General features: G+C 42.5%; 1 protein-coding gene across 1 annotated transcript; it reads right to left on the bottom strand.

Moving 5' to 3' along the window:
- Positions 1 to 1,912: 1,912 nt before the first annotated feature.
- Positions 1,913 to 22,301, bottom strand: rab14l (RAB14, member RAS oncogene family, like). Its single transcript, XM_060912816.1, has 8 exons — positions 22,209 to 22,301; positions 16,326 to 16,384; positions 16,007 to 16,060; positions 14,358 to 14,535; positions 10,596 to 10,662; positions 10,289 to 10,376; positions 10,118 to 10,148; positions 1,913 to 3,474 (listed from the first exon to the last, which is right to left on the bottom strand). Exons 2-8 carry the CDS (start codon positions 16,375 to 16,377, stop codon positions 3,297 to 3,299), a joined length of 648 nt encoding a protein of 215 aa, XP_060768799.1. The 5' UTR covers positions 16,378 to 16,384; positions 22,209 to 22,301; the 3' UTR covers positions 1,913 to 3,296.
- Positions 22,302 to 22,858: the final 557 nt, after the last annotated feature.

Here is a 22,858-nt window from a genome sequence, read left to right as displayed (position 1 = left end):
GCAACTCTTGTATCAAAATTTTCTACGAGTTGCCCAGTGGAAAATACCACAAGAGGGGGCGTTCATGTGTGCTTTCCATGTCGCCGTTTGGTATTTACCATAATTCCCATAGTCCATGAATGCACCATCACCATCAAGCTGGTCAGCAACATGCAGCGAAGTGGCTGTCGTGGTCTGCCACTATTGGGTTTTCTTTGAGAAAAACTCCGTAATTAAGCTGCAACCTGTCACTGTTTTGCTCGCTTGAAGGCTCCACCGTTTTTGCACAAGTTACCTGTAAATATTAATTGTGCATCATGCAGAATACACTTTACAGTCCATGGCCCTATTGATTACCTGCTCAAAGGCCACAAAAACACATGCGTGTTGATTCTACCTTTATACTGACGGTTTAACTAAGCATATCGGTCAATAAATTAAGCGAAGCGGGGCTGCTACGCTATGATGCGTTAGGGGAAACCCTGGAAGGAGTCTCCAGTGTCAGCACTTTTACATTCTGTAAGCTTTCCAGCTTCTCGTTAAAGGCCCGGTCCCACTGGCCGATGGACACAACACATATGCAAAAAGGACACAGCGGACGAGCAAAATTTCGGGGGTGGCTCTATCCGTTTTCATCCGCTCCAGAAATGGACAAAATTGGCGAAAACAGAACGGAAAAGAACGGACGTGGGTAGTATATAGCAGGGATGTTAAACGCATATTCATAGGAAGCCTAGTGGATGAAAGCGGATGGAAGTGGATGACAGCTCCGAAGGGGTTACCGGTGATAACTGAGAAGCGGACGCATAGCAGAAAGAGCGGATGCATAGCGGATGAAGGGGATGCATCACGTACGCCTAACGGAAACAAAGGGGATGTTGCGCGGATGTATATCGGATGCAGACCGTTCACTGCGCATGCGGGGGGTATGAATTGCGTCTGCTCCGCGGATATAAAGGGGATGCAGCACGCACGCCGTCAACATAAAGCGGAAAGACGTGCTGGCGGCTACATCGATACATCTCTACTACTGATGATTTTCTCCCCCTTTTTATACAAAATATCGATTGTCCGCTAGGTGTCCTTCTACGTACTCTAGACATACTCCAGACATCCTAAATATACGAGATACATCCCAGATATAAACGCTTTGTCCGTTTTGAATACTTTATATACGAGATGCATACGCTTACATCCTTTCTATTTCCCTGCTACTAACGATGAATAGACGTTTCATGTACCTTATCTTTCCTCCCTCTTTCCGTTTTCAGCTGCAGCGGATGCGAGTTGCAAGGATGCCCAGAGGATGCAGAGAGGATACAGCAGACGTTTAACGGATGATAACGGACATAGAACGTTTGTTGCTCGTATATGTCGCGGATTTACATCGTACACGGCGGAAAGTTCATCCGTTCTAAAAGTTTTGTGCAGCTCAAAATTTTTTGCGCGGATGAAATCACAGTGGACGGATGCTCGATGGATAGAGCGTATGAAGCACGTATGCAATGAGTACACAACGGATGCATAGCGTTTTCCAACGGATGGCAAAGATTTTTTTACGTTTTACATCCTCTTTGCATCCGTAAGTGCAGTGGGACCGGGCCTTAACATAGCAAGCAGTTTTTTGTCTGCCTCAAGACCGATAGGGGAAGGAAGGCTAGTGAGGGAACAACTGTTTAAAGATGTTATAACATGAGAATGTCTCGTCAAATGTTTCACTTTACTTCAGGTCCCTTGAAGTGTGTGTGGTTTTTTTTTTTATATCAATCACTGGAAAATAAAATTTGCAGTGGTAAGAATAACAGGGCCACCTCACACCATCCCATCACTGACTCATCATCATGACCTCGACATATCGTGAAGCAAGAAAGATATCAGCTTGGAGCTTAATACCTGGAACACCATATCCCCAAACACACACTCGAATACAATATTTTCCGTTTAGAACATTTTATTATAATTAAAATCAAAATATCAACATTTTTAATCATACACGCAAGAATGCATTTTAACATTGGTGCAGCTCCTTCAAATGTACGCGTATGTATAAAGTGTACATTTTAAACTGATGGTCAGAAGTAGTTATTCAGACACTGAAGAGACACCAAGCCCACATTCCCTTCCTCTACTCATTGCTTTTCAGCTTTAAGCAGCGTTCTGCGCTCTCGAAAGAACTTCCAGTGTAGAGCTGAATTTGGAGGACTTTGCCGTATATAAGCCAAAAGGAGGTGCGTGGTGGAGTTTAACCTGAACACCCTGTGAGTAAAGCGAGAGTGTGTCCACACATACGTTTAGTCATAGAAAATGTTAAGAATTTCCTAGTTGAAGGTTACCAGTGACTCGGATATCCACTGTACAATGGAAAGAGTGCTGCTCTACGCCCTGCCCCCGACATATTTAGCCATATATACAGCTTCTAAGTGTTTATGATACAATGAGTGAAATCAACCCTCTGCGGTAGATTTACACCCTCTGTGATCCAGTGTTTCTATACAAGCCTATATGACAGCGGCGGGTCAAATTTACAGCCAGAACAAGCGCATCTACCACACAGCATTCACAAATGAAGCTTTTTCTTGTCACGCTGATCGATAATAAAATGTCGCAACAGTGTAAAACTGCATGTTTAATTCTGATGGAAAATAAGATTAGACAGTGTTGGTTATATCATCATGAATCATAAGACAATAAGGCAACAAATCAGATGCTGGTTCTAGTTCTAATGGACATGGTTTTCAGAAGAGGGGAGGTGGAAAGGAGGCCCAGCACAAAATTGATGGAAAAAATATTGGGAATCTTTTAAGTGAGGGGACGTGCCTTTTTGTAAAGTGTCTTTTTTTTTTTTGACAGAGGAAAGACTCTCCAACATCCAAGAATCAACACACTATAATAAAACACACCCTGTTAATCTGATGGGATAATGGACGTACCATCTGATCCTGAGTATCGGCATTGTGGCCAATACTGTGACGCGTTTTCAGTTCTGACTGATGTTTTATGAACATTCATTCACGGTGTTGACCAACACAACAGATCGTTGATTGAACACCATCATGCCGCCATCATTGACGCTTCTCAAATCTCTGACTAGTATCAGATAAATATCGGCCGATACTCAGGCAAAGCATGACGAGAGAAAAAGGACAAACCAAGTAAGACAAGAGGGGAAGGATCACGGACAAACAGTCGAGCCTGTGTGTAGTTGCCTCTGTTCGTTGGCCTCTCACACACCCCTGCAGGTCGGGAAAGGACGAGGCCGGCTGGAGCGATGGGAGAGGTGAGAGGGGATGAGAAGGTCGAGTAGGTAGTGTTGGTCATTAGCAGCCACATCCTTCCCTTTGAGGCTGTGTTTCGCTGGTTAGCCGGCCACCCTGAGGGGCAGAAGGCTTGTGCTGGACCCCTGATTCAGCCGCGTTCAGGTCCAGGCTGCCGTCCTGAATGTTCTGGTAAATCTTTTTTGCCGCCTCCAGGAAAGCATCCTCCACATTCTCGCCTCTGTGGAAAACAAACACGCCTAAGGTGACCATGGTGCACGTTTCCATCCAACTACTAAAATGCTGAAAAAAAAAAAAGTTTTTTTTTCCCCAAGCTAGTGTTAATGCACCAAGAGGAAATACAGCATTTTGAGCAGTTACTGCCTGGAGAATCATGATGCGAAAATAAAAGGTGGGTGCTCCGAGAGCATGATATCCCCTGCTGGCAACTAGACCATAACTCTGGTAAAATGCGACTGAATTGAACGAAACTGCAACGTGTGTATTACTAACATAAAACAAAAAACTCCCGTCAAGTTTTGTGAAATTCCTCCAAGAATTGAGAGAGGAGTTGATTTCAGAAGGTGAGCACCCTTCCTCAGACAGACAGACAGACATCGCCACGACATAATCCCCCTTCAGGCCTTTCAGCCAGAAGGGGATTAAAAATTGTGAGGGAAGTTGATTTCAGAAAGCAAGCGCACCTTGATGAAATTGCCAAAAAGTGTGTTAATAATCAAGGGCGTAACTCTGGTAAAATTTGCCCAAATTGAAATTTCATTTAACGTGTGTATAACAGTCATATAATAAAGCCTTTTGCCAAGTTTGGTGAAATTCTTCTACAAATTGAGAGAGGAGTTGATTGCAGAAGAACGTACACCCTTATGAAATTGTCAAAGTACAAGTTATTTAATCAAGGGTCAAAACTCCGGTAAAAATTTTCACAAATGAGATTAAATTGTAATATGCGTATTACCGTCATATAACAAGGCCTTTTACCAAGCGTCGAGAAATTAGTCCAGAAATTGTGAGAGGAGTTGATGTCAGAAGGCAAGTACACCTTCATGAAATTGTGAAAGTACAAGGTTGTTAACCAAGGGTCACAACTCTGGTTAAATGCGACCAAATTGAACAAAATAATATGCGTACTACCGACAAAGCCTTTAACCAAGTTCGGTGAAATTCCTCCACAAATTGTGAGAGGAGTTGATTTCAGAAGGAAAACACGCATGAAATTGTCAAAGTATAAAACAAGACAATTTAAATTATAATATGCGTACTACTGCCATAATGCCTCGTCAAGCTTCGTGAAATTCCTCCAAAAATTGTCAGAGGAGTCGATTTCAGAAGGTGAGCATCCTTCCTAGGACTGACGGACAGAAATCAATCACGACATAATCCCCCTTCGGGCCTTTCGGCCAGCAAGGGATTAAAATAAAAGGTTACAGAAACATTTACAATGCATAATTTCTGATGCTTTAAACGCTTCTAGAACAACAAGCATACGATCTGGACTGAGTATCCAAAAAAAAAAAAAAAAATGTAGACCAATGATATGGGGTGCCTAATAAAGCGCTGCTGCACCTGATACATTTATAAAGACATCTCTCTCACACACTACCATGAACATCTGTTTATTATAGATGGCTACTTTAATGCACTCGATAGTTGGCTCCTGATCAAACATTTATTTCATCAGGAGAACTGTGCTAGTTTCACTTTGGAAAATAAGCTGTAATTCCACTGCCCAGGAATTTTAATTAATAACGATATCGCACAGTAATATCTTTTCCACAACCACAGGATACGTCTTCTTTTTAAGAAATGAGAAGCTCCTCACTGCATCAGCTCAGGTTAAAACAACCAATTGAAACGCATTAACTACTGCAGTAATTATCCAATCAAAGGCTCTTAAGTATTTGTTTATTTAAATCCAAATGGTGACCTTTTTGGGCCAGGCAGTGTACTTGTGTTTATGTAGACTAAGGCCCAATCCCAATTCTAATTTCTACCCCTCCCCCGTGGCCCTTCCCCTTGAAACTGAGCTACAAGGGATAGGGCTTGAAATTCAACCCCTACGTATTGGGATAGCCCTTCAACGATCGCATACGTCATCGCGTACCTCCGTCAGCGTTTACGTTAGCAAAACGCGACCAAATGCGTCATTGGCTGCGACCAGCCGCTACAGTCAGAGCCAGAAATCTCTGCTGGCAGGGTGTGATTTGTTAACTAACACCACTGAATGGGATATCTTTGGCGCTTCGTGCACCACATCCGACAGAATGAGGTGTCAGAACACTCATGTAAACAATAAAAGCGAGAATAACAGAACAAAACGTACGCAGTCAAGCAACCGAAAACAATACTCACTCCCAAAGCTTTTTAGCAGCAGCTTGGATTTCAGAAATCGCTGCTCATTCTCAGCTCGAAAGCGAATCAAGCGGCGTGTTTCCTCTGGATAACAACTTAAAACACGTAAATAATGGAGAAAATACATTTATGACAATCTTTCGCCGCGGGAACCGCCATCTTTCTGAAATCCGCATGAAATCTCGCTGAAATCCGCATGGCATTGTGGGAAATCACTCAAACCCCTTCGTTCGGAGTCAGCTCCAGGAAAATCTCCGTTTGGAGGGGTACAGAAGCCCTACCCCTACCCCTCCGCGTTAACTGGGATTGGGATACCCCTACCCCTTCACGTGAACGCGCAAAATGGAGGGGAAGGGCCAAGGGGTTGGTCCAAGGGGTGAAATAGGATTCGGCCTAAGGCTACATCCACACGACAACGAGATTTTTTTTTTTTTAAATATCGCGTCCACATGGGCAACGGATCAGTAAAATATCAGGTTCATATGGCAACGCTTGCTGAAAACGATGCAATACACATGCCACACCTCTACGTGCGCTGTAAGACGGTCCCTTCGGAGACACCAGAACAATAGAAGTAGTAGACGCATGCACATAAACCCCTTCTTCTGTAGCATTAGCCACAAAGTTTTGTTTATTAATCAGTAGCGTAAAACGAAAGACGCGGAAAGAGGAATGAATGGGGGTAGATGGAAGCCGGTACGCCAACATTGAGATCCTCCAGAATTCTTTAATGGTCCGGAATAAATTGAATGCTACACGTTGATGGATTACTTTGTTCTTCTACGCCCTTTTTGAGGAATTTATTGTCGGACTTAAACCAACATCTGAAGAGGTGAGATCGCTCCTTTTTTCCCCCCCTATTTTTGCTGGCGGGATTGTTTTTGGAAAGCACATGGGTGGTACACGGTTTGGTACTGCTTCCGCAGTGTTTGGACTAAAGACTCTGCCCTAAGGGCTATTCTCTCTCTCTCACTTTGCACCATTACACAAATATTCACAGTGAAAATATTTTGTAAGTGAGTTTCATGAACCAAGTTATAGGATTTGTTGACAACTCGCATCGAGTTCATTACACTTCTACCCGGCGTGAAGCACTGAGTCATGTGGTTGTGACGTCATCGTAAACAAATCTGTTCTACTCATCCAGACGACTCTGCAACGGCGCCGTTGCCAGATTTTTTCACTCTGGAACCCGTTCTCAAAAGATTTCGTTTTGGGGCACCCAAAACGCCGGTGCCGTGTGGACGCCAGGCCGAAACGATAAACAATTTTATCAGATTCACCTGAATCTGTTGCCATGTGGACAGGGCCCAAGACTTACTGTTACAAACCAGTTTGTAACTGGCTCTGTTTCATTTTTCACCCCCAGCACTGTTTGCAAACTAAAAAAACTGCTATTTTTGCAAAGTGCTGTACAAACATACGCATGTGGGTGGTTTGTTGTTTATCATTAAATGCACTCATCGAGTTTATTTAAAAAAAAAAGTTACCTAGCCATGAAGCGATTAGAAGCAACATTCGTAAGCAGCTGCACTGAAACCATAAAAATCTGGATGATTTGCGCCATCACACAAGCAAAAACAAACTTTAATTTGGAAAGTAATAACCCAGACTTCAGGCTTTATACAGTGCTGAGCGTAAATGAGTACACCCCCTTTGAAAAGTAACATTTTAAACAATCTCAATGAACACAAGTTTAATATAACCTCTGTTTAACTTATAACGTGAAAGTAAGGTTAATAATATAACTTGGATTACACATTTTTCAGTTTTACTCAAATTAGGGTGGTGCAAAAATGAGTACACCCCACAACGAAAACTACTACATCTAGTACTTTGTATGGCCTCCATGATTTTTAATGACAGCACCAAGTCTTCTAGGCATGGAATGAACAAGTTGGCGACATTTTGCAGCATCAGTCTTTTTCCATTCTTCAACAATGACCTCTTTTAGTGACTGGATGCTGGATGGAGAGTGATGCTCAACTTGTCTCTTCAGAATTCCCCATAGGTGTTCGATTGGGTTCAGATCAGGAGACGTACTTGGCCACTGAATCACTTTCACCCTGTTCTTCTTCAGAAATCCAACAGTGGCCTTAGATGTGTGTTTAGTCATGTTGGAAAAGTGCACAACGACCAAGGGCATGGAGTGAATGGTAGCATCTTCTCTTTCAGTATATAGAGATCTTGCAGCCACGTGACCGGAAAGTACACAACCGCCATCGTGTTGGTCAAAAACACCGCTGAATACTGCTGCACTCGTGTACAGAACGGATCAATTTCAACCGACGGACTACACGGCTCATTTTTCTAATGAACAGATAACTAGATATATGTCTAAAATAAACGATCTACAGATTTGTGACCCTTATGGCTTTATTGTTATACCACAGCTGGTCCCGATTGTTGTTTATGCAGCAGCAGCAGCTCTGACAGTATCTCTGACTACAAGGCAAATCGCAAGTTTTATTAACTTGCTTATATTTATTAATATATTAACTCGCTCTAATACATTATCATTTCTCTAGTCGCAGCTCATTCACTGGGATTTGTATGGAAGATGCTCTCAGGCTAATAATAAATGGATTAAAGTGTCTCCAGTGACGGCACTTTCTAATAGCAAGTTTTCAGGACAGAAGAGTTTATTCTTTTGTTTCATTTACATGACAAGCAAATGTTCTCTTATTAATTTCAAGAGAGATGCTTTTGGAGGAACACCTGTATATAGTGGCAGTGTTGTAGTCAAGTCATTAAACCTCGAGTCTGAGTCCAGTGTTCAAGTCTGAATCAAGTCCAAGTCATTTAAAAAAAAAAAAGCCGAGTCCACAAGACTCCAACCGCTCCATTTGACGATGGCTGTTTCAGTGCCATTAACATTAGTTTGTTCCTGAACATGACGTATGAACAAGTAAATGTGCTTCTCTTTATCAGGGAGCGTGAAGTATTCCGTCAGAGACGGTTGGAGACTGATGCAAGTGCAGGAGGTGTGTTTATTAACACAAGTGAAGACAGGTAAACAATCCAGAACGGCAGGCAAAATCATGAAACAGGAGATTGGTTGAGCGAGGCACAAACAGGCCAGGGTTTTTTCTAGAAAAATTTAGTACGAGGGCGCTCACCATGGCGAGGGGGATGGTGCCGGTTGTCCCTCCCTGCCGTGCAAAGCCTTTGAAAAATGCTCCAATGGGACATTCTGAGGCTATCTGAGAGGGAAATTGTAACAAATTGTCTGTCAACATTGAAAAAGAAAGAAGTAATCTTCTTCTGCCCCGGACAGTCTTTGGCTTTCTTCCGCTTCGTGCCGCGGGATGACATCTTTAAATGCCCAAGTGTCAACAAAAACAACTCGCGAACTACTTCTGTCAAAAGCTCCCGTGCCGGTGGGTGAAAGGTCATTCAGTCTCGAGAAATCTCGCTCTATAAGTCAGCTGACCTTGTATGTAACCCATGTCAAATCTCGCGAGAGCAGCCGCGACAAGTAAACAACTAAACAACATGGCGCCTCAGTCTGGAAACCGCCAATTCGGATTGTTTTTGCACCGTCTGGTGGTGTATCTACTATGATTGGAATTTTTTTGGAGCAATTATAACATATTTGATGATCAGACACATTGTCACGTAGTGTTGCTGGGATGTTTTCACGGAGTCGGTAAGGGGGCGCACGCCGAGAGTAAGAGGGCGCAGCGCCCCTGTTCCCCCGTTTAGACGAAAGCCTGCAGGCTATCGTAGACTCGACAGAATCAAAGACGAGAAACAGGAAATCAGGGATCAAGAAACCAAACAAGGAAATAAGGCTCGGTAATGTATCAGCAACGCAACTCAATACTTCGCAAAGCAAGTGTGTTTTCACAATTTTTATATAGGCGCGCTGATTGCGCCTTAATCCTGTGCAGGTGCGAGTCATTTACGTCACACGTACACGAGTCCGCTTGGCGTATGCACTGTCCGGAGTGTCTATCTGATGCACGCACCAAGGTGCGCAGGTGTGACACTCTTGCAAGAAATTGGTACAAAAACTAATGCAGATATAAATATCTTATGCCAAATTATTACGGCATGTTACCAAAAAAAAAAAGTCAGAGTCCTCGTCTCCAATTTATGAATCGAATGCAGTTAATCCACGAGTCTGAGTCATCAGTGCTCAAGTCTAAGTCGAGTCCTTAAAATTAGGGCACGAGTCCTGGACTCTAGTACTATAAGCCTGTATAGTGGCTATAAAAGTGAGTGGTAACAGGAACCAATTTGTTCCACAGCTTTAAGTGCATTAATTAACTATAAATGGATAAGAATGTATTAAATTTAATATTAATTCAATTGTTTAATTTATATTAATAAAAAAATAATTCTTGGCAAATTGCTGTGGGGGATGAGGAATAAAAGACCTAAATAATACTCGCATCTATCTGCATCACACCATGTCTATTTATCCTTCAACAGCATGCCCCGTCATGTTTTATTCCTCATCAACCCAGCGCTACAACTAAAGTCAGCATGCGCAGGCCTTCATTACTTACGTTTTTGCGCTGGCTTCCAGGAAAAGCAAACCTGCAGATCAGAGGATGGAAATGAGTAAAACAAGAGCAGTGCTACTGTGTGCAGATGTTTACAAGAACCTGATGTGTTGTTAAGGTGCAACATGGATAATAATTTGCATTATGTGCATGTGCTGACTCCCATAATCTCACCGTTCTCCTCAGCAAACTGCTTGGCTTCTTCGTATGTCACATCTCGCTGGGCTTCCAGGTCTGCCTTGTTACCTATGAGAATGATCACCTGTATAAAACAAACACACACACACACACACACCCTGTCACTTTCTAAAATAAATATCCTGACAGTGGTAAACTCATTAAATATACAAGGGTCTAAAAAGAGGCTTTTCATTTGGGTCTGAGAGCGAAACACTGCGCTTGGCATCGAGGAATATTTACCACAGTTTATTTGAAAACAGGAAAAGGTGGGAAAAAAAGGCTCCTACAGAAGTCTACTCACAGTATTGGGGTTGGTGAGGTTCCTGGCATCAGTAAGCCAGCTACTGAGGTGGTTATACGTGCTTCTCCTGTCAGAGTGATAGACAGAAAAGAGGAGACAGAAACAGAGCACTAGTTACGAGTGCAATTGGAAAGACAAACCATACCAGCGGAGCACAGCAGACAGACGGCACATAAACACCCGTCACATTATTCTGCCTTAGTGATGAGCGCACGCGTGTTATATAAACAGCATAACCACACTATCCTAGTGTGGTTTACTTTGGGTAAGATATCGGGCTAAGGATCGATAGTCGTGACTTCAAAAACCAACCACTGTATCAAGCCCTTGATCAAGGAGCTTAATCTCAACTGCTCAGGGGGATCCTGTCTAAATACTAATTCCCCCCCCCCAAAAAAAAGTGTTTGCCAATGAATAAAATTTTAATCCATTGCATTGTACCATCAGGTGTGCAAATACTATCGCTATCTAAAATAAATTCATACACTGGTACACTCATTAAAAATAAACATCCTGAATGAGGCTTTTGTTTCTGGTCAGACAGTGAGCTTGGCACCGAGGTGTATTTATTTTACCACAATCAGAAAGTATATTCAGATTTTACTGAACAATTTAGGTGATTGATGGGTAAAGACCAACATTTTGGCCTGGTTTTGGGGGGAGAAAAAAAAAAAAAAAAAAGCAAGGAGTCATTTGGTGAGACTCTGCCATTTGACTCACTGAAACAAGCCTTCAGTTCTGACCCACCTTGCTTTTCAATACACACAGCTGCACTTAACCCTTAAGGTGCATATTCTGGACCAATTTCGTTTTTTTATATGAAAGTATGTCCCTTTACACACTCATCCAGAAGGGTAATTTTGCACAAGGCCATCTGTCTACAGCAGAAAAAAAAAAAAAACGCGTCTGGAAAAATCCCAAGGGAGTCTGGAGCCAGATTCGTGATGTCACCTGCGGAAGCGCCAGCAGGCTGCGAGAGCTTGCACGGTTTCAGTGCACAGCCTGTGTAGACCAAGCGCTCCCATTTCTCTCTCATTGTCCGATCTTTTGGGAAACAATGAGTACTAATCCCGTCAAGATTGGTGTTGCTACACCCTCCGACGATACATCTGTTAACCATTTTAATAATTATGTAATAAAGAAATTTGCAGAAAACCACCAGGTCGTTTTCTCATAAATAAACCAGCGCTGACGTAGGATTCAGAAGGAGGCGTCCCGCACGTGACGCCACGAAAATCAATGTTTCCTGGGAACTCCAAATGCCAAGTTTTTTCAGAGGCGGACCAATTCGCCACAAATGGCTTGATTTCAACTGAATTTTTCTGGTATTGCACAAGGTAAAAAAAAAATGGCACAAAATGCAAAGTGTGACAGATATTTGACCAAAGTTTAATATAAAATAGGAGAATTACATTGATCTTGCTCCTGAATTTACCCGTGATATGCACTTTAAGGTGATGATACACAGGACAACTTTTTGGGCAACTGTACCTCAACACTCTCCCATTGAGACCGGGCAACAATTTCGATCGTTTTGAGCAACTTTAAGATCATCCAATCAGTGTTAGCATGACCACCTGAGAGCTACTGAAATTTTCAACAAAGATGGCGGCGTCTCAACAGCAGTGGAACAAACACTACGTTCACACTGCAGGCTGAAGTGACTCAAATCCGATTTTTTCGCCCATATGTGACCTGTATCCGATCTTTTGACAATATGAACGACACAGATCCGATTTTTTCAAATCCGACCCAGGCCGTTTGGATATGTGGTCCTAATTCCGATTCCTATCCGATCTTTTCATATGCGACTTCAGTCTGAACCGCCAGGTCGCATTCATCCGACTTGCACGTCATCAACAAGCCACAAATGTCACTATTCTGCACTGAAGTAGGTGGCGGGTCTCTCAAAAAAAAAAAAAGTTACAACATGGCTTTGATGCTCCTTTGAACGGAGGTTGCAGTCACTACCCCGCAGAACACCTGAGCCAAAACCCTTGCCCTCTTCCTTCTCAACCTCCTCTTTAACATCAGGCTATTGTGCATGTTCTGGCTCCGTCGCAACAACAACTGCATCATCGCCAGGTACTCCATGCTGGCTACTGTCATACACAGGAAACTTTAGGTTACTTCCGTAAACACTGGCCATGCTCACTGCGTGTGACGTCGTCGTATCCTGCAATGCGCATGCGGAACACTTTTAGGTCGCTTTTCATTCATACTGAGGATCACATACAAGTCGCATATATTTGTTAATGTGAACGACCTCACAAAAAAATTGGATTTCACAAAAAAATCGGAATTGAGCATTAAGCCTTGCAGTGTGAACGTAGTGATAGAGGGGAAGAGAAAAAAAAAAAGAACTTATCTTTTTATGCCGTTAAGGTTGTGTGTAAACCCAAAGTGGTGAATTTACCTCAAATACTTAGAAAACCAACAGACATGTGCTCAGGTTGTAATTAAAACATCGATTTTTCTTCAGCCAAATATAAACTGCCGTTAGCTAACCACCGCTCCATAGAGATTGAGTTGGATTTAGGTAACTAGCGGTGGTTTTTGCTAACATAGCTGTCACTAGCTATGCAGGAATAACATTAGCTCTCTTGCATCAAGTTAAAAGTGATGGGCAGCTCATGATTTTTGTTTTTGTGAGCTGTAATAGAGATTGTCTGACTTACTGTCTGATCTAATTCACATACAGAGCATGACTACTTGTGGAGCCCCGAGGGCAAAACAGTACAAACTTCAGGATCTAAAAAAGAAAGCCTTTCAAGAGCTCAGTCACCTGCTTTTCCTCCTCAGCAGCCAGCTCCTGGTCCATGTCCTTTTTTGTTGAGATGAGATTTAAACAATTATGTTTTTGTGATGTGTCAGTTATAGCATGTGATTGAGGCTAGTAACATTTTTAGAGAGATTTAAAAAAAAAAAAAAAAAAAAAAAAAAGTGTTTAACAGAATAACATGGTTATTTTGACTTCTAAAATGTTAAAATAATGGCAATTTATCATTTGGCCAGAACATCTATTCAGTTTTGTTGCAGAAGTGATCCTTACTTGCGCGAAATAAAGGCTGAAGCCAAGACAAAAGTGACCACTGTAAATGTTTTAAGGCCAATTTATGCTGACAACGCAGTCCTCGCAGACGGCGCCGCAGATAGCGTCTGCGTAGCTCCCCCACCTTCGCAGACACTCTGCGCGCACCTCCCAAAAATTGTGACCAACGCAGAAGCCTCGCAAACAGCGTCGCAGACAAGAGGGCTCTGATTGGTCCACTCTACATCCGCTGTACATGCACTTCCGCTTCCCTACTTTCCCGGTTTGGTTTGTTTTCACGACCGCCATTTTTAAAAACACGAGCGAAGATGGAGCAGCACGAAGAGCGGTTGATCGAGGAAGTGAGGAAGTACGTACATCTATACGACTCCAGTTCTAGTCATTATAGTAACCGGAGGATAAACACTCCACTAACCACACCCACCAACTACTCCTAGCGATTTCGCGACTTCACGCCCCCATGCGTTGTAGCGGTGAATAACATCGCGCACGCCTAGTACTCCCCGCTCAACAATAAATTACAACTGTCTGCGAAAGCCTTGTCGCAAGAGCATGCAGAGGCCTTTAGTGTCCATCTTTACGGTGTCTGTCTCCTTGACAATAGATTTGCTCTTATCTGATTGGCTGTTGCCCTCTCTCTCTCACCTGGTTGCCCGTTGCATCATCACCTTTCGCTTACACAATACACTGAGGGATGAGCAGATTTCTACCTGGTGATATCGTACACCATGAGCGCTCCAGCGGCGCCCCGATAGTAGCTGCGCGTCACAGCTCTGAAGCGCTCCTGCCCTGCCGTGTCCCAGATCTGCAGCTTGATCTTCTGCCCGCTCACCTCAATAATCCTCGTTCCAAACTCCACGCCGATTGTGTGGGGGCAGTCTGCCATGACTGCAGGGGACAAGCAAGGAATTACATCATTTTTAATGACGGCCAAGGAGAAAAATAAAATTTTAAAAAAGCCTCATAAATAGAACTGTAGAGATCAGGCATTTCACATAGATGAGCCAGCTGGACACTGCAGATGATTCAGTGAGAATGTATTCACGCAGGGCTTTTTTACTGGACTACACAGGAACAAAATCAACAATCCTTCATTCTGTTGTCATTTTTCATTGCCGAGTGGGCCGTAACAAAGTACATATGCTAATTTTGGTTATCTTTCTTGCCAGGGTAGCAAGAGTAGCAAACAGGATGTGGCTGGAAATAGTGCAGATCTAATGCAATCACCATGAATCATCAGACAACAAGCATGGCAGTGCAACCTTCAGTAATAATGCTCGATACTGTTCCTCGCATTCCCACTGAAATTTTTAAAAACAGTCCTAGATATAAAGTAACTCAGGCCTTAACGACAGACACTCCATAGTTGCTCCAAGCAACACTTGATAAATGATGTCATCACCCCAAAACATCCACAAATGCCTCATACTTTTACTGGTACTCTTATGGGACGGGAAACAGACAAAGACTACAGATAGTTCTGGATTCAGATTAGTAACCACACCATGATTTACCACAGAGGTGCCAACACTTAATAAGAAAACACTGACAGACAGACAGAGATGGGAAAAAAAAAAAATCCACAAAAATCCCCATTGTGTGGGTGGACAAGACGGCAGCGCCATACTAACAGTAAAAATGCCGCCGTCCTGCTCTTTACCAGTGAGCTCAGTCCCGCCTTCATTTTACATTGGTCCACTTGCAAATTCACAGGTCAAAGTTCACCTAGATAAAGGTCAGCTAAATGAAAGCAAGCACTACCAAAGCAAATGAGCATCTTTCACACCGTGTCCTTCAGCAAATTCTCTTTTCTGTTAGGATAATTTTCTTCATATTTTACTTGACTCATGTTTTAGCTATTGCTGGAGGTTCAAAAGCCATAAAATGCTACGACAAAACTGTGGCACCTCTGCACATACAAAAAACACCGAGTTCAATTTCACTCAAAGCAGCATAGTTTTGTATTTAAGTTAATGAACACCTAGAAAGATTTATTCCCATTTCCTCCCATTAAAAAACATTTCCTATTTCCTCAGCTAGAAAAGCTAAGACACTAGAACAGCTGACAGTGTTTCTCTGTCACACTCTGTAACCATGTCTCTTCAGACTGCACAAGTTCCTGTTTATTTTGTGCTCTCAATGGCCCACTTGTGTAGAGTGATACAGGATGCATCCTCGGTGAAAGACGGGTGGCGCATCTGGAGCTCTGCTCCCTCACTCAATAGTCCTAAACTTTCATTATGGAGACGACGTTCATCATGCACTATTCACCATCAAGAGCCACATCACGGATTTAGAAAAGCATCACCCTTGCATGCCTTATACGGGTTGAAACGGTGACTTTGGGTGTGGTACTTACATTTCTTTTCTGTAAACTGGTGAAGCAAACATGACTTCCCAACCCCCATATCCCCTGAAGAGAGAGCATAAGGCATGTGTTACATTCCACACAGAAATGTAATGGTAATGTGTCACACAGTACACTGACCCTTCTCTCCGACAGTGTGAGTAAAGAAAGGAATTTACCAGCAGTACTAGAGCCATAGGGACAAAGAGAAAGGAATATATGCACAGTCTTGAGGGATTAAAGATGAACAGAATGCAGTCTGACAATATAGACTATGAAACAGCATCGTCTGACCCACTTATTACCCCCACACTGCCTCATTCATACTTACCGATGATGATGTACTTAAAAATGTACGAGTAGTTGTATGGTGCAGTGGCCATTGTGGCTCTAAAAAAAAAAAAAAAAAAGAGAAAAAAGTTAGTCATCTCACTGTAGATTTATCAGCACATCTTATGATCACAGAGACTGCTCTGTGCTCATCCCAGGGCTCCAATTCAATACATGATTATTTGTAAATCATACTAACTGCTGTCTCACCACCTCTGGATTCCTGTAAAGCAGCTTCGACTATGAAAATGTTAAAACCGCTATATAAATTGCAAACAGAAAAGAACATATTTGGCAGAGTCGAAGGTGCACAATCTGTCCAGGATGTGCATATGCAGTTTAGACTGGGGGTGTGTGCACAATCAGTCTTAGACGTTGGAAATTTCCATTTTCTCAATGGAATATCATGCCATCTGATTTTCTTGAGCATTTCATAAGCTAAAATATGATGCGTTTTCTCCACTCTGTGCCCCTGGACGATGCTAAATGGAATAACAATTTTTTCAGAAATCAGATTGATTGAGGTTTAATGGCACTTACTTGGAGTCTAAATGTCAATCTGACCCTTAGTTTACCAAGACTTTCCAGTAGCGAGAATACAGCGTCTCAAACTATAAACGGAAACAGCTTTGACAAAATAGCAGTCACACTGCTAACATACACAAGCTACAGTATATAAAGATCATCAAAACAGGAATTTATTGCTGATTAGAACCACAGCAGACTCCAGGTTATTAGCGACTACTAGATTATCTGGTGAATATTTGAGAGTTTTTATGGTTGCACATAACGCTCTCTTTCTACAAAGATATTTTGTGTGCGTGTGTGTGTGTGTACAGGTTTTTTTTTTTTTAACATTAATATGTCCAGTGTCGGGGGCGGCACGGTGGTGTAGTGGTTAGCACTGTCGCCTCACAGCAAGAAGGTCCGGGTTCGAGCCCCGTGGCCGGCGAGGGCCTTTCTGTGTGGAGTTTGCATGTTCTCCCCGTGTCCGCGTGGGTTTCCTCCGGGTGCTCCGGTTTCCCCCACAGTCCAAAGACATGCTGGTTAGGTTAACTGGTGACTCTAAATTGACCGTAGGTGCGAGTGTGAATGGTTGTCTGTGTCAGCCCTGTGATGACCTGGCGACTTGTCCAGGGTGTACCCCGCCTTTCGCCCGTAGTCAGCTGGGATAGATAAAGCGGCTAGAGATAATGAGAAGAGATGTCCAGTGTCATGAGTGTCTGTGAGCCCATGAATGCAGAAGGCAGCGGATAGTACATTACACAGCCCTGTGATGCAGCAGCACTTTGAAAAGATGTGGTTGGCTGGTTTCATGTGTCTTGGAGGAATTACACAAGAGCCTGCACCCTGGCTGTTGTCATAACCAGAAAGATTTAACTGGCGAGAGGAAACTAATCAAGACTAAATTAGGAAGAAATTCAAGGATCTCTTTTTTGTGAGAAACTGAACTGAGTTAATTCCACCTTGATTCAGACTCAGTAAAAAAAGAAAAAAAAAGCTGATGTTACGTTAGTGCATCTTAGAAGCTACTATATAACCCTATATACTGTTAGTGTGTACAAACTTATCACCTTGCTCTTTTTCCTTCTTTCTACAGTCACTGGGGCATGTTAGTGGTGTAATTCTGCTGACTATAACCAGGAATAGCCTGAACAAAAACAGCTTATTTAGATCCACTCAATGAGTGGCACAAAACAAAAAGCAGATCGCATTCAGAAGTATCCAGTGAATTGGTCATTTGTATTTCAAACAAGTTTCACCTCACAGCACATACCTGGTTAAATAAATTTATAATTAAATAAATAACGAAACAACTGTGGCAGAGAGCTGCGGATATGATGTAGAGCTCTGATCAGGCTCTGTTGGAAAAAAATCTCTCAGAATCACTAATCCAATTTTGTTCAGCAAGGAAACAGAGCACGTCCAGATGGTAATAAGACGAGACGCAAGCCAGAGGATATTATCGTGTTATACATTAAAAGCTGCCCAGGCCTCTGAAATATGACTTGATTATATTACCTTGATTTGTTGAACTAAAAAGGCATTTGTAGCCGCTCGCTACATAACCACGTGTTAATCCAGAAAAACACACCATAATTACACTAACTGATGAACTAAAGCATTTACGCCATCTTATCATCATGGAGTCAGTCAGTTTTGAACTGAAGACATGACAAGTCCGTATGCTAGTCTCAAAGACTTAAGAACTCGCACCCATTTTTGAGATTACATTGATCTCCGTTGTGGAAAATCTCTGAACAATTTTGTTTTGTGATGCATTCTCCCCCCCCATTCGAAAACTGTAAGCTCTCAGCACAATACAACACTGCTTTCACAACCCTCATGTTGCATCATGTGGCACTTTCATTAGACCACAAAGTTGACGAGACTGACAGTGTAATAACGCAAACACTTGCCTTTGCAAGTTGAGCCAAGACCACAAATCTGATCTCGCAGCACAGAAATATGACCTAGCCTATATCCACAATGTCGAGTTATAAACTGATAAAAGCTTCCACTTTTATCAAACTCAATGTGCAGACCTGCATTAAAGAGAAAGAGAGGAAAGCATGTGATCAGTCTGCTGTCTCAGCACTTCCCTGATTCAGAAAGCAGAAATCTCAAGTGTTTTTTTTTCCTGCAGAACAGCACACTCTCTCATCCACATTTTAAACCATAATATCCAACATAACAAGCAAAATGACTTCTTAACCGCAATGAGACACAGTGAGTGAGTGAAACAGTAACGTTCTTTCATCTTGAGGGTCATCATGGATCCAGAGTCTGTCTCTGGGAATACTGGGCAGGGAATACACCCTGGATGAGACAAGATCAAATCTTGTACTGCAGCAATACTAGCACTACACTTCCCATATACTCCAACCAAATTCTTCAACTTAATAGTAATATTTCCTCCATGCTCACAGACACCTAGCTTTATCAGCTCATACTGCAAAAGAAGAAGTCCGACATTAGTTCTGAAACTTTGCCAAGCATCATGACGAGGCTTACACCCGATACTCCTTCGATAAACGTTAAACAGGTTTCACTTTCTTTAATCTGTTAATTATTAGTCTTAAATTATGTGCAGCGTCCACTGTTCCACATTTGAGCATTCAACCGTGCTGTGGTCTAACCTAACGCACCGCACTGGTGTTCGTAGCACAAATTTGGTATTTTAAAAATATATACAGTCACGAAGTAGCAGGAAACGGTTTCATGTGAACAAATTGTGTTTTCAGGGCCTTTAATTAGCGCATCTAAAATAAACAGGTGAAGCATTTTAGGCAGCTCCTGGAAACAAACACACAAAATTCTGTTTTATGTACACAAAACAACTTCATGCCATTATAGGAAAAACTGTATATAAAAACAGCCTGTCAATGATGACCTTTTATTAATAAATAACAGCTTACTTTTTAACCATTTACAGTTAGTGCTGTGGAACGCCCGCAAGTTATTTCTGCAAGTTATTTCCTGTTACAATTTAATAATAAATAAACTCAGTTTTATTTACATTTGACAATGGAAACTACCACAAAGTAGCTTTATAGATATCTGGATATAGATTTATATTTGTCCCTAATGAGCATCAGAAGTGACAATTGGAAGGGAAAAAAAAAACCCCGAGACGACAACAGGAAGGAACCTTGAAAGGACTCAAAAGCGAACCCATCCTCATCTAGGTGAAACCAAATGGCATGATTACAGTAGAGAGTTGTAGAAGAGTAATTATTTATAAAGTCAAGCAGTGCCAAGTGGATTGGCAAGACAAGCACGAGGGTCATTTTGGATTTTTGTAGAAATCCAGATGAAGCTCTCTACTCAATGAATGAGAAAGCATAGTTTCTCGCAAGAGCAATCAAGAAAGAAAAAAAGAAAAGAAAGCACAACTTTATTCATCACACACTTGTGAAATTTCCTCTCTGCATTTAACCCATCTGAAGCAGTGAACACACACGTGAGCAATGAGCACACACACACACACACACATACCCAGAGCAGTGGGCAGCCATGCTAACAGCACCTGGGGAGCAGTTGGGAGTTAAGGCCAATTTATGCTGACAACGCAGTCCTTGCAGACGGTGTCACAGATGGCGTCTGCGTAGCCTCCCCACCTTCGCAGATGCTCTGCGCGCACCTCCCAAAAATTGTGACCACCGCAGAAGCCTCGCAGACAAGAGGGCTCTGATTGGTCCACTCTACATCCGCTGTACACGCACTTCCGCTTCCCTACTTTCCCGGTTTGGTTTGTTTTCACGACGGCCATTTTTAAAAACACGAGCGAAGATGGAGCAGCACGAAGAGCAGTTGATCAAGGAAGTGAGGAAGTACGTACATCTATACGACTCTAGTTCTAGTCATTATAAGTAACCAGAGGATAAACACTCCACTAACCACACCCACCAACTACTCCTAGCGATTTCGCGCCCCCTTGCGTTGTGGCGGTGAATAACATCGCGCACACCTATTACTCCCCGCTCAACGATAAATTACAACTGTCTGCGAAAAGCTATCCGCGAAAGCCTTGTCGCAAGAGCATGCAGAGGCCCTTAGGTGCCTCGCTCAAGGCCGTCCCATATTAACCTAACCGCATGTCTTTGGACTGTAGAAGAAACCGGAGCACCCAGAGGAAACCCACGCAGACAGGCCTCCACCGGCCGCTGGGCTCGAACCCAGAACCTTCTTGCTGTGAAGCAACCGTGCCACCCAATCATGAATCTTGAAGAATACAGTAAGCTATACTGAACCTGTGGGTTCTTCTAAACAATACCTTTAAATTTTGTTTGTTTAACCTAGAGGTAATTAACAGTTAATCCTCCTAACTACAGTTCTTAATAGGGGTGTTTATGCATGATGCATCATGGAATTAGGGATGGGCGATATAATCGGCAAATCATCACCACGATATGACCATTAATATCGAATATCGTGGGTACGGCGATTTAGTTGAAATATTAACTTGCCTCTAGAAATGAACAGGTAGTGTTTTAATCACCATGAATACACCAATGAAGTCTGTATAATACAGCATGATGCATATAACTAGCTTCATCAATATCAGGCCTATTATATTACACGCTTACTGTGAGGAGGAGGAGAGGGAGATGGAGGAACAGACACCGGGTCAGGGGTGGAAAAAACAAAACTGGAGTAAGCAGAGGGGGGGAATAAACCCGGAAAACAAGGCCCAAACACCGGGAGGAAAAGTAAATACAAAACAAATACAGGCAGAATTACAGAGCAAAGAGTAAAAACACAGCCTTGGAGCTCATGAACGAGCGGCGCGCGTTCATGGCAGGTGTCTGACGGGCCAGAACTAGCCGCAGGTGTATACAAATATATATAATATGCAACAAACAAACAAACAAACACTCACTCACTCACTTTCACTGAGAACATTCAAAACGTCCACTTAATTATTTAAATAAACTCAAACAAAATCATATGTAGATAATGACTAGCAATTCGGACAGTCATCCCATACACACTAGTCTATACGGATGCTAAAACAAAGCTAGCACCATTAATAAACCTAGCTAGATAAAAGAGAGAAAAAACGACGAGTATGTAATAATTCGAGTATAGAAAATTTACATAAATAAATAAAAACGCGTGTACAATCCGGTACCCTGCTTCCAGTCTTCCCAGAGACTCCACCAATTTGCTTCCTACATTAGCTACAATGCTAAGTAGAAGGCTAAGCTTACCTGAGTAAAATTAGCTACCATGCTAACCGGTTATCCCAGGCGTTTATACTCCAAATAATCACTCTAAACAGCTACACCCAGACCTGTTTTTTTTTTTTTTCCCCCGTGATAATTTTATTGTAATGTCAAACAAAATTGCTATCATAATTAAACATATTTCAAGTCCTTACCAAAGGCTGTGGTGTTAATTTCACGCCGTGAGCTTTCAGAACGAATCTGCAGTTTCCTCTGAGCTGGAGGAGGGAGGGAGGCTGACTGACTGATTGCCTGTCCAAGATGGCGGCGTAGCGCCACAGGGTTTCCTCTATTGTACACAAAGGGCGTCTGACACCAAGTCAGAAATAATAATTTAATCATGTTTACTGGTTAAATAACATACTAAAAAAAAAAAACAAATGAACAAATAAAAGAGATATTTGTTGGTTTGCAGGAATAAAAGTGAAATTCGACGATTAATTTGTACATCTGTCAATGTCAGAATCAAGTTTATTGCTGAATATGTTCTCACATACAGAGAATTTGCTTTGGTTGCTCAAAATTATGTTAACACTAATGGATTATTTTTCTCCTGAATGTGTGGTGTGGGCAGCACGGTGGTGTAGTGGTTAGCGCTGTCGCCTCACAGCAAGAAGGTCCGGGTTCGAGCCCCGTGGCCGGCGAGGGCCTTTCTGTGCGGAGTTTGCGTGTTCTCCCCGTGTCCGCGTGGGTTTCCTCCACAATCCAAAGACATGCAGGTTAGGTTAACTGGTGACTCTAAATTGACCGTGAGTGTGAATGGTTGTCTGTGTCTATGTGTCAGCCCTGTGATGACCTGGCGACT

The sequence above is a fragment of the Neoarius graeffei genome, chromosome 28, assembly GCF_027579695.1.
Source record: "Neoarius graeffei isolate fNeoGra1 chromosome 28, fNeoGra1.pri, whole genome shotgun sequence".
In the NCBI taxonomy this organism is placed as follows: Eukaryota; Metazoa; Chordata; class Actinopteri; order Siluriformes; family Ariidae; genus Neoarius; species Neoarius graeffei.
Note: the sequence above shows the minus strand (reverse complement) of the source record. Positions and strands in the feature narration are given on the sequence as shown.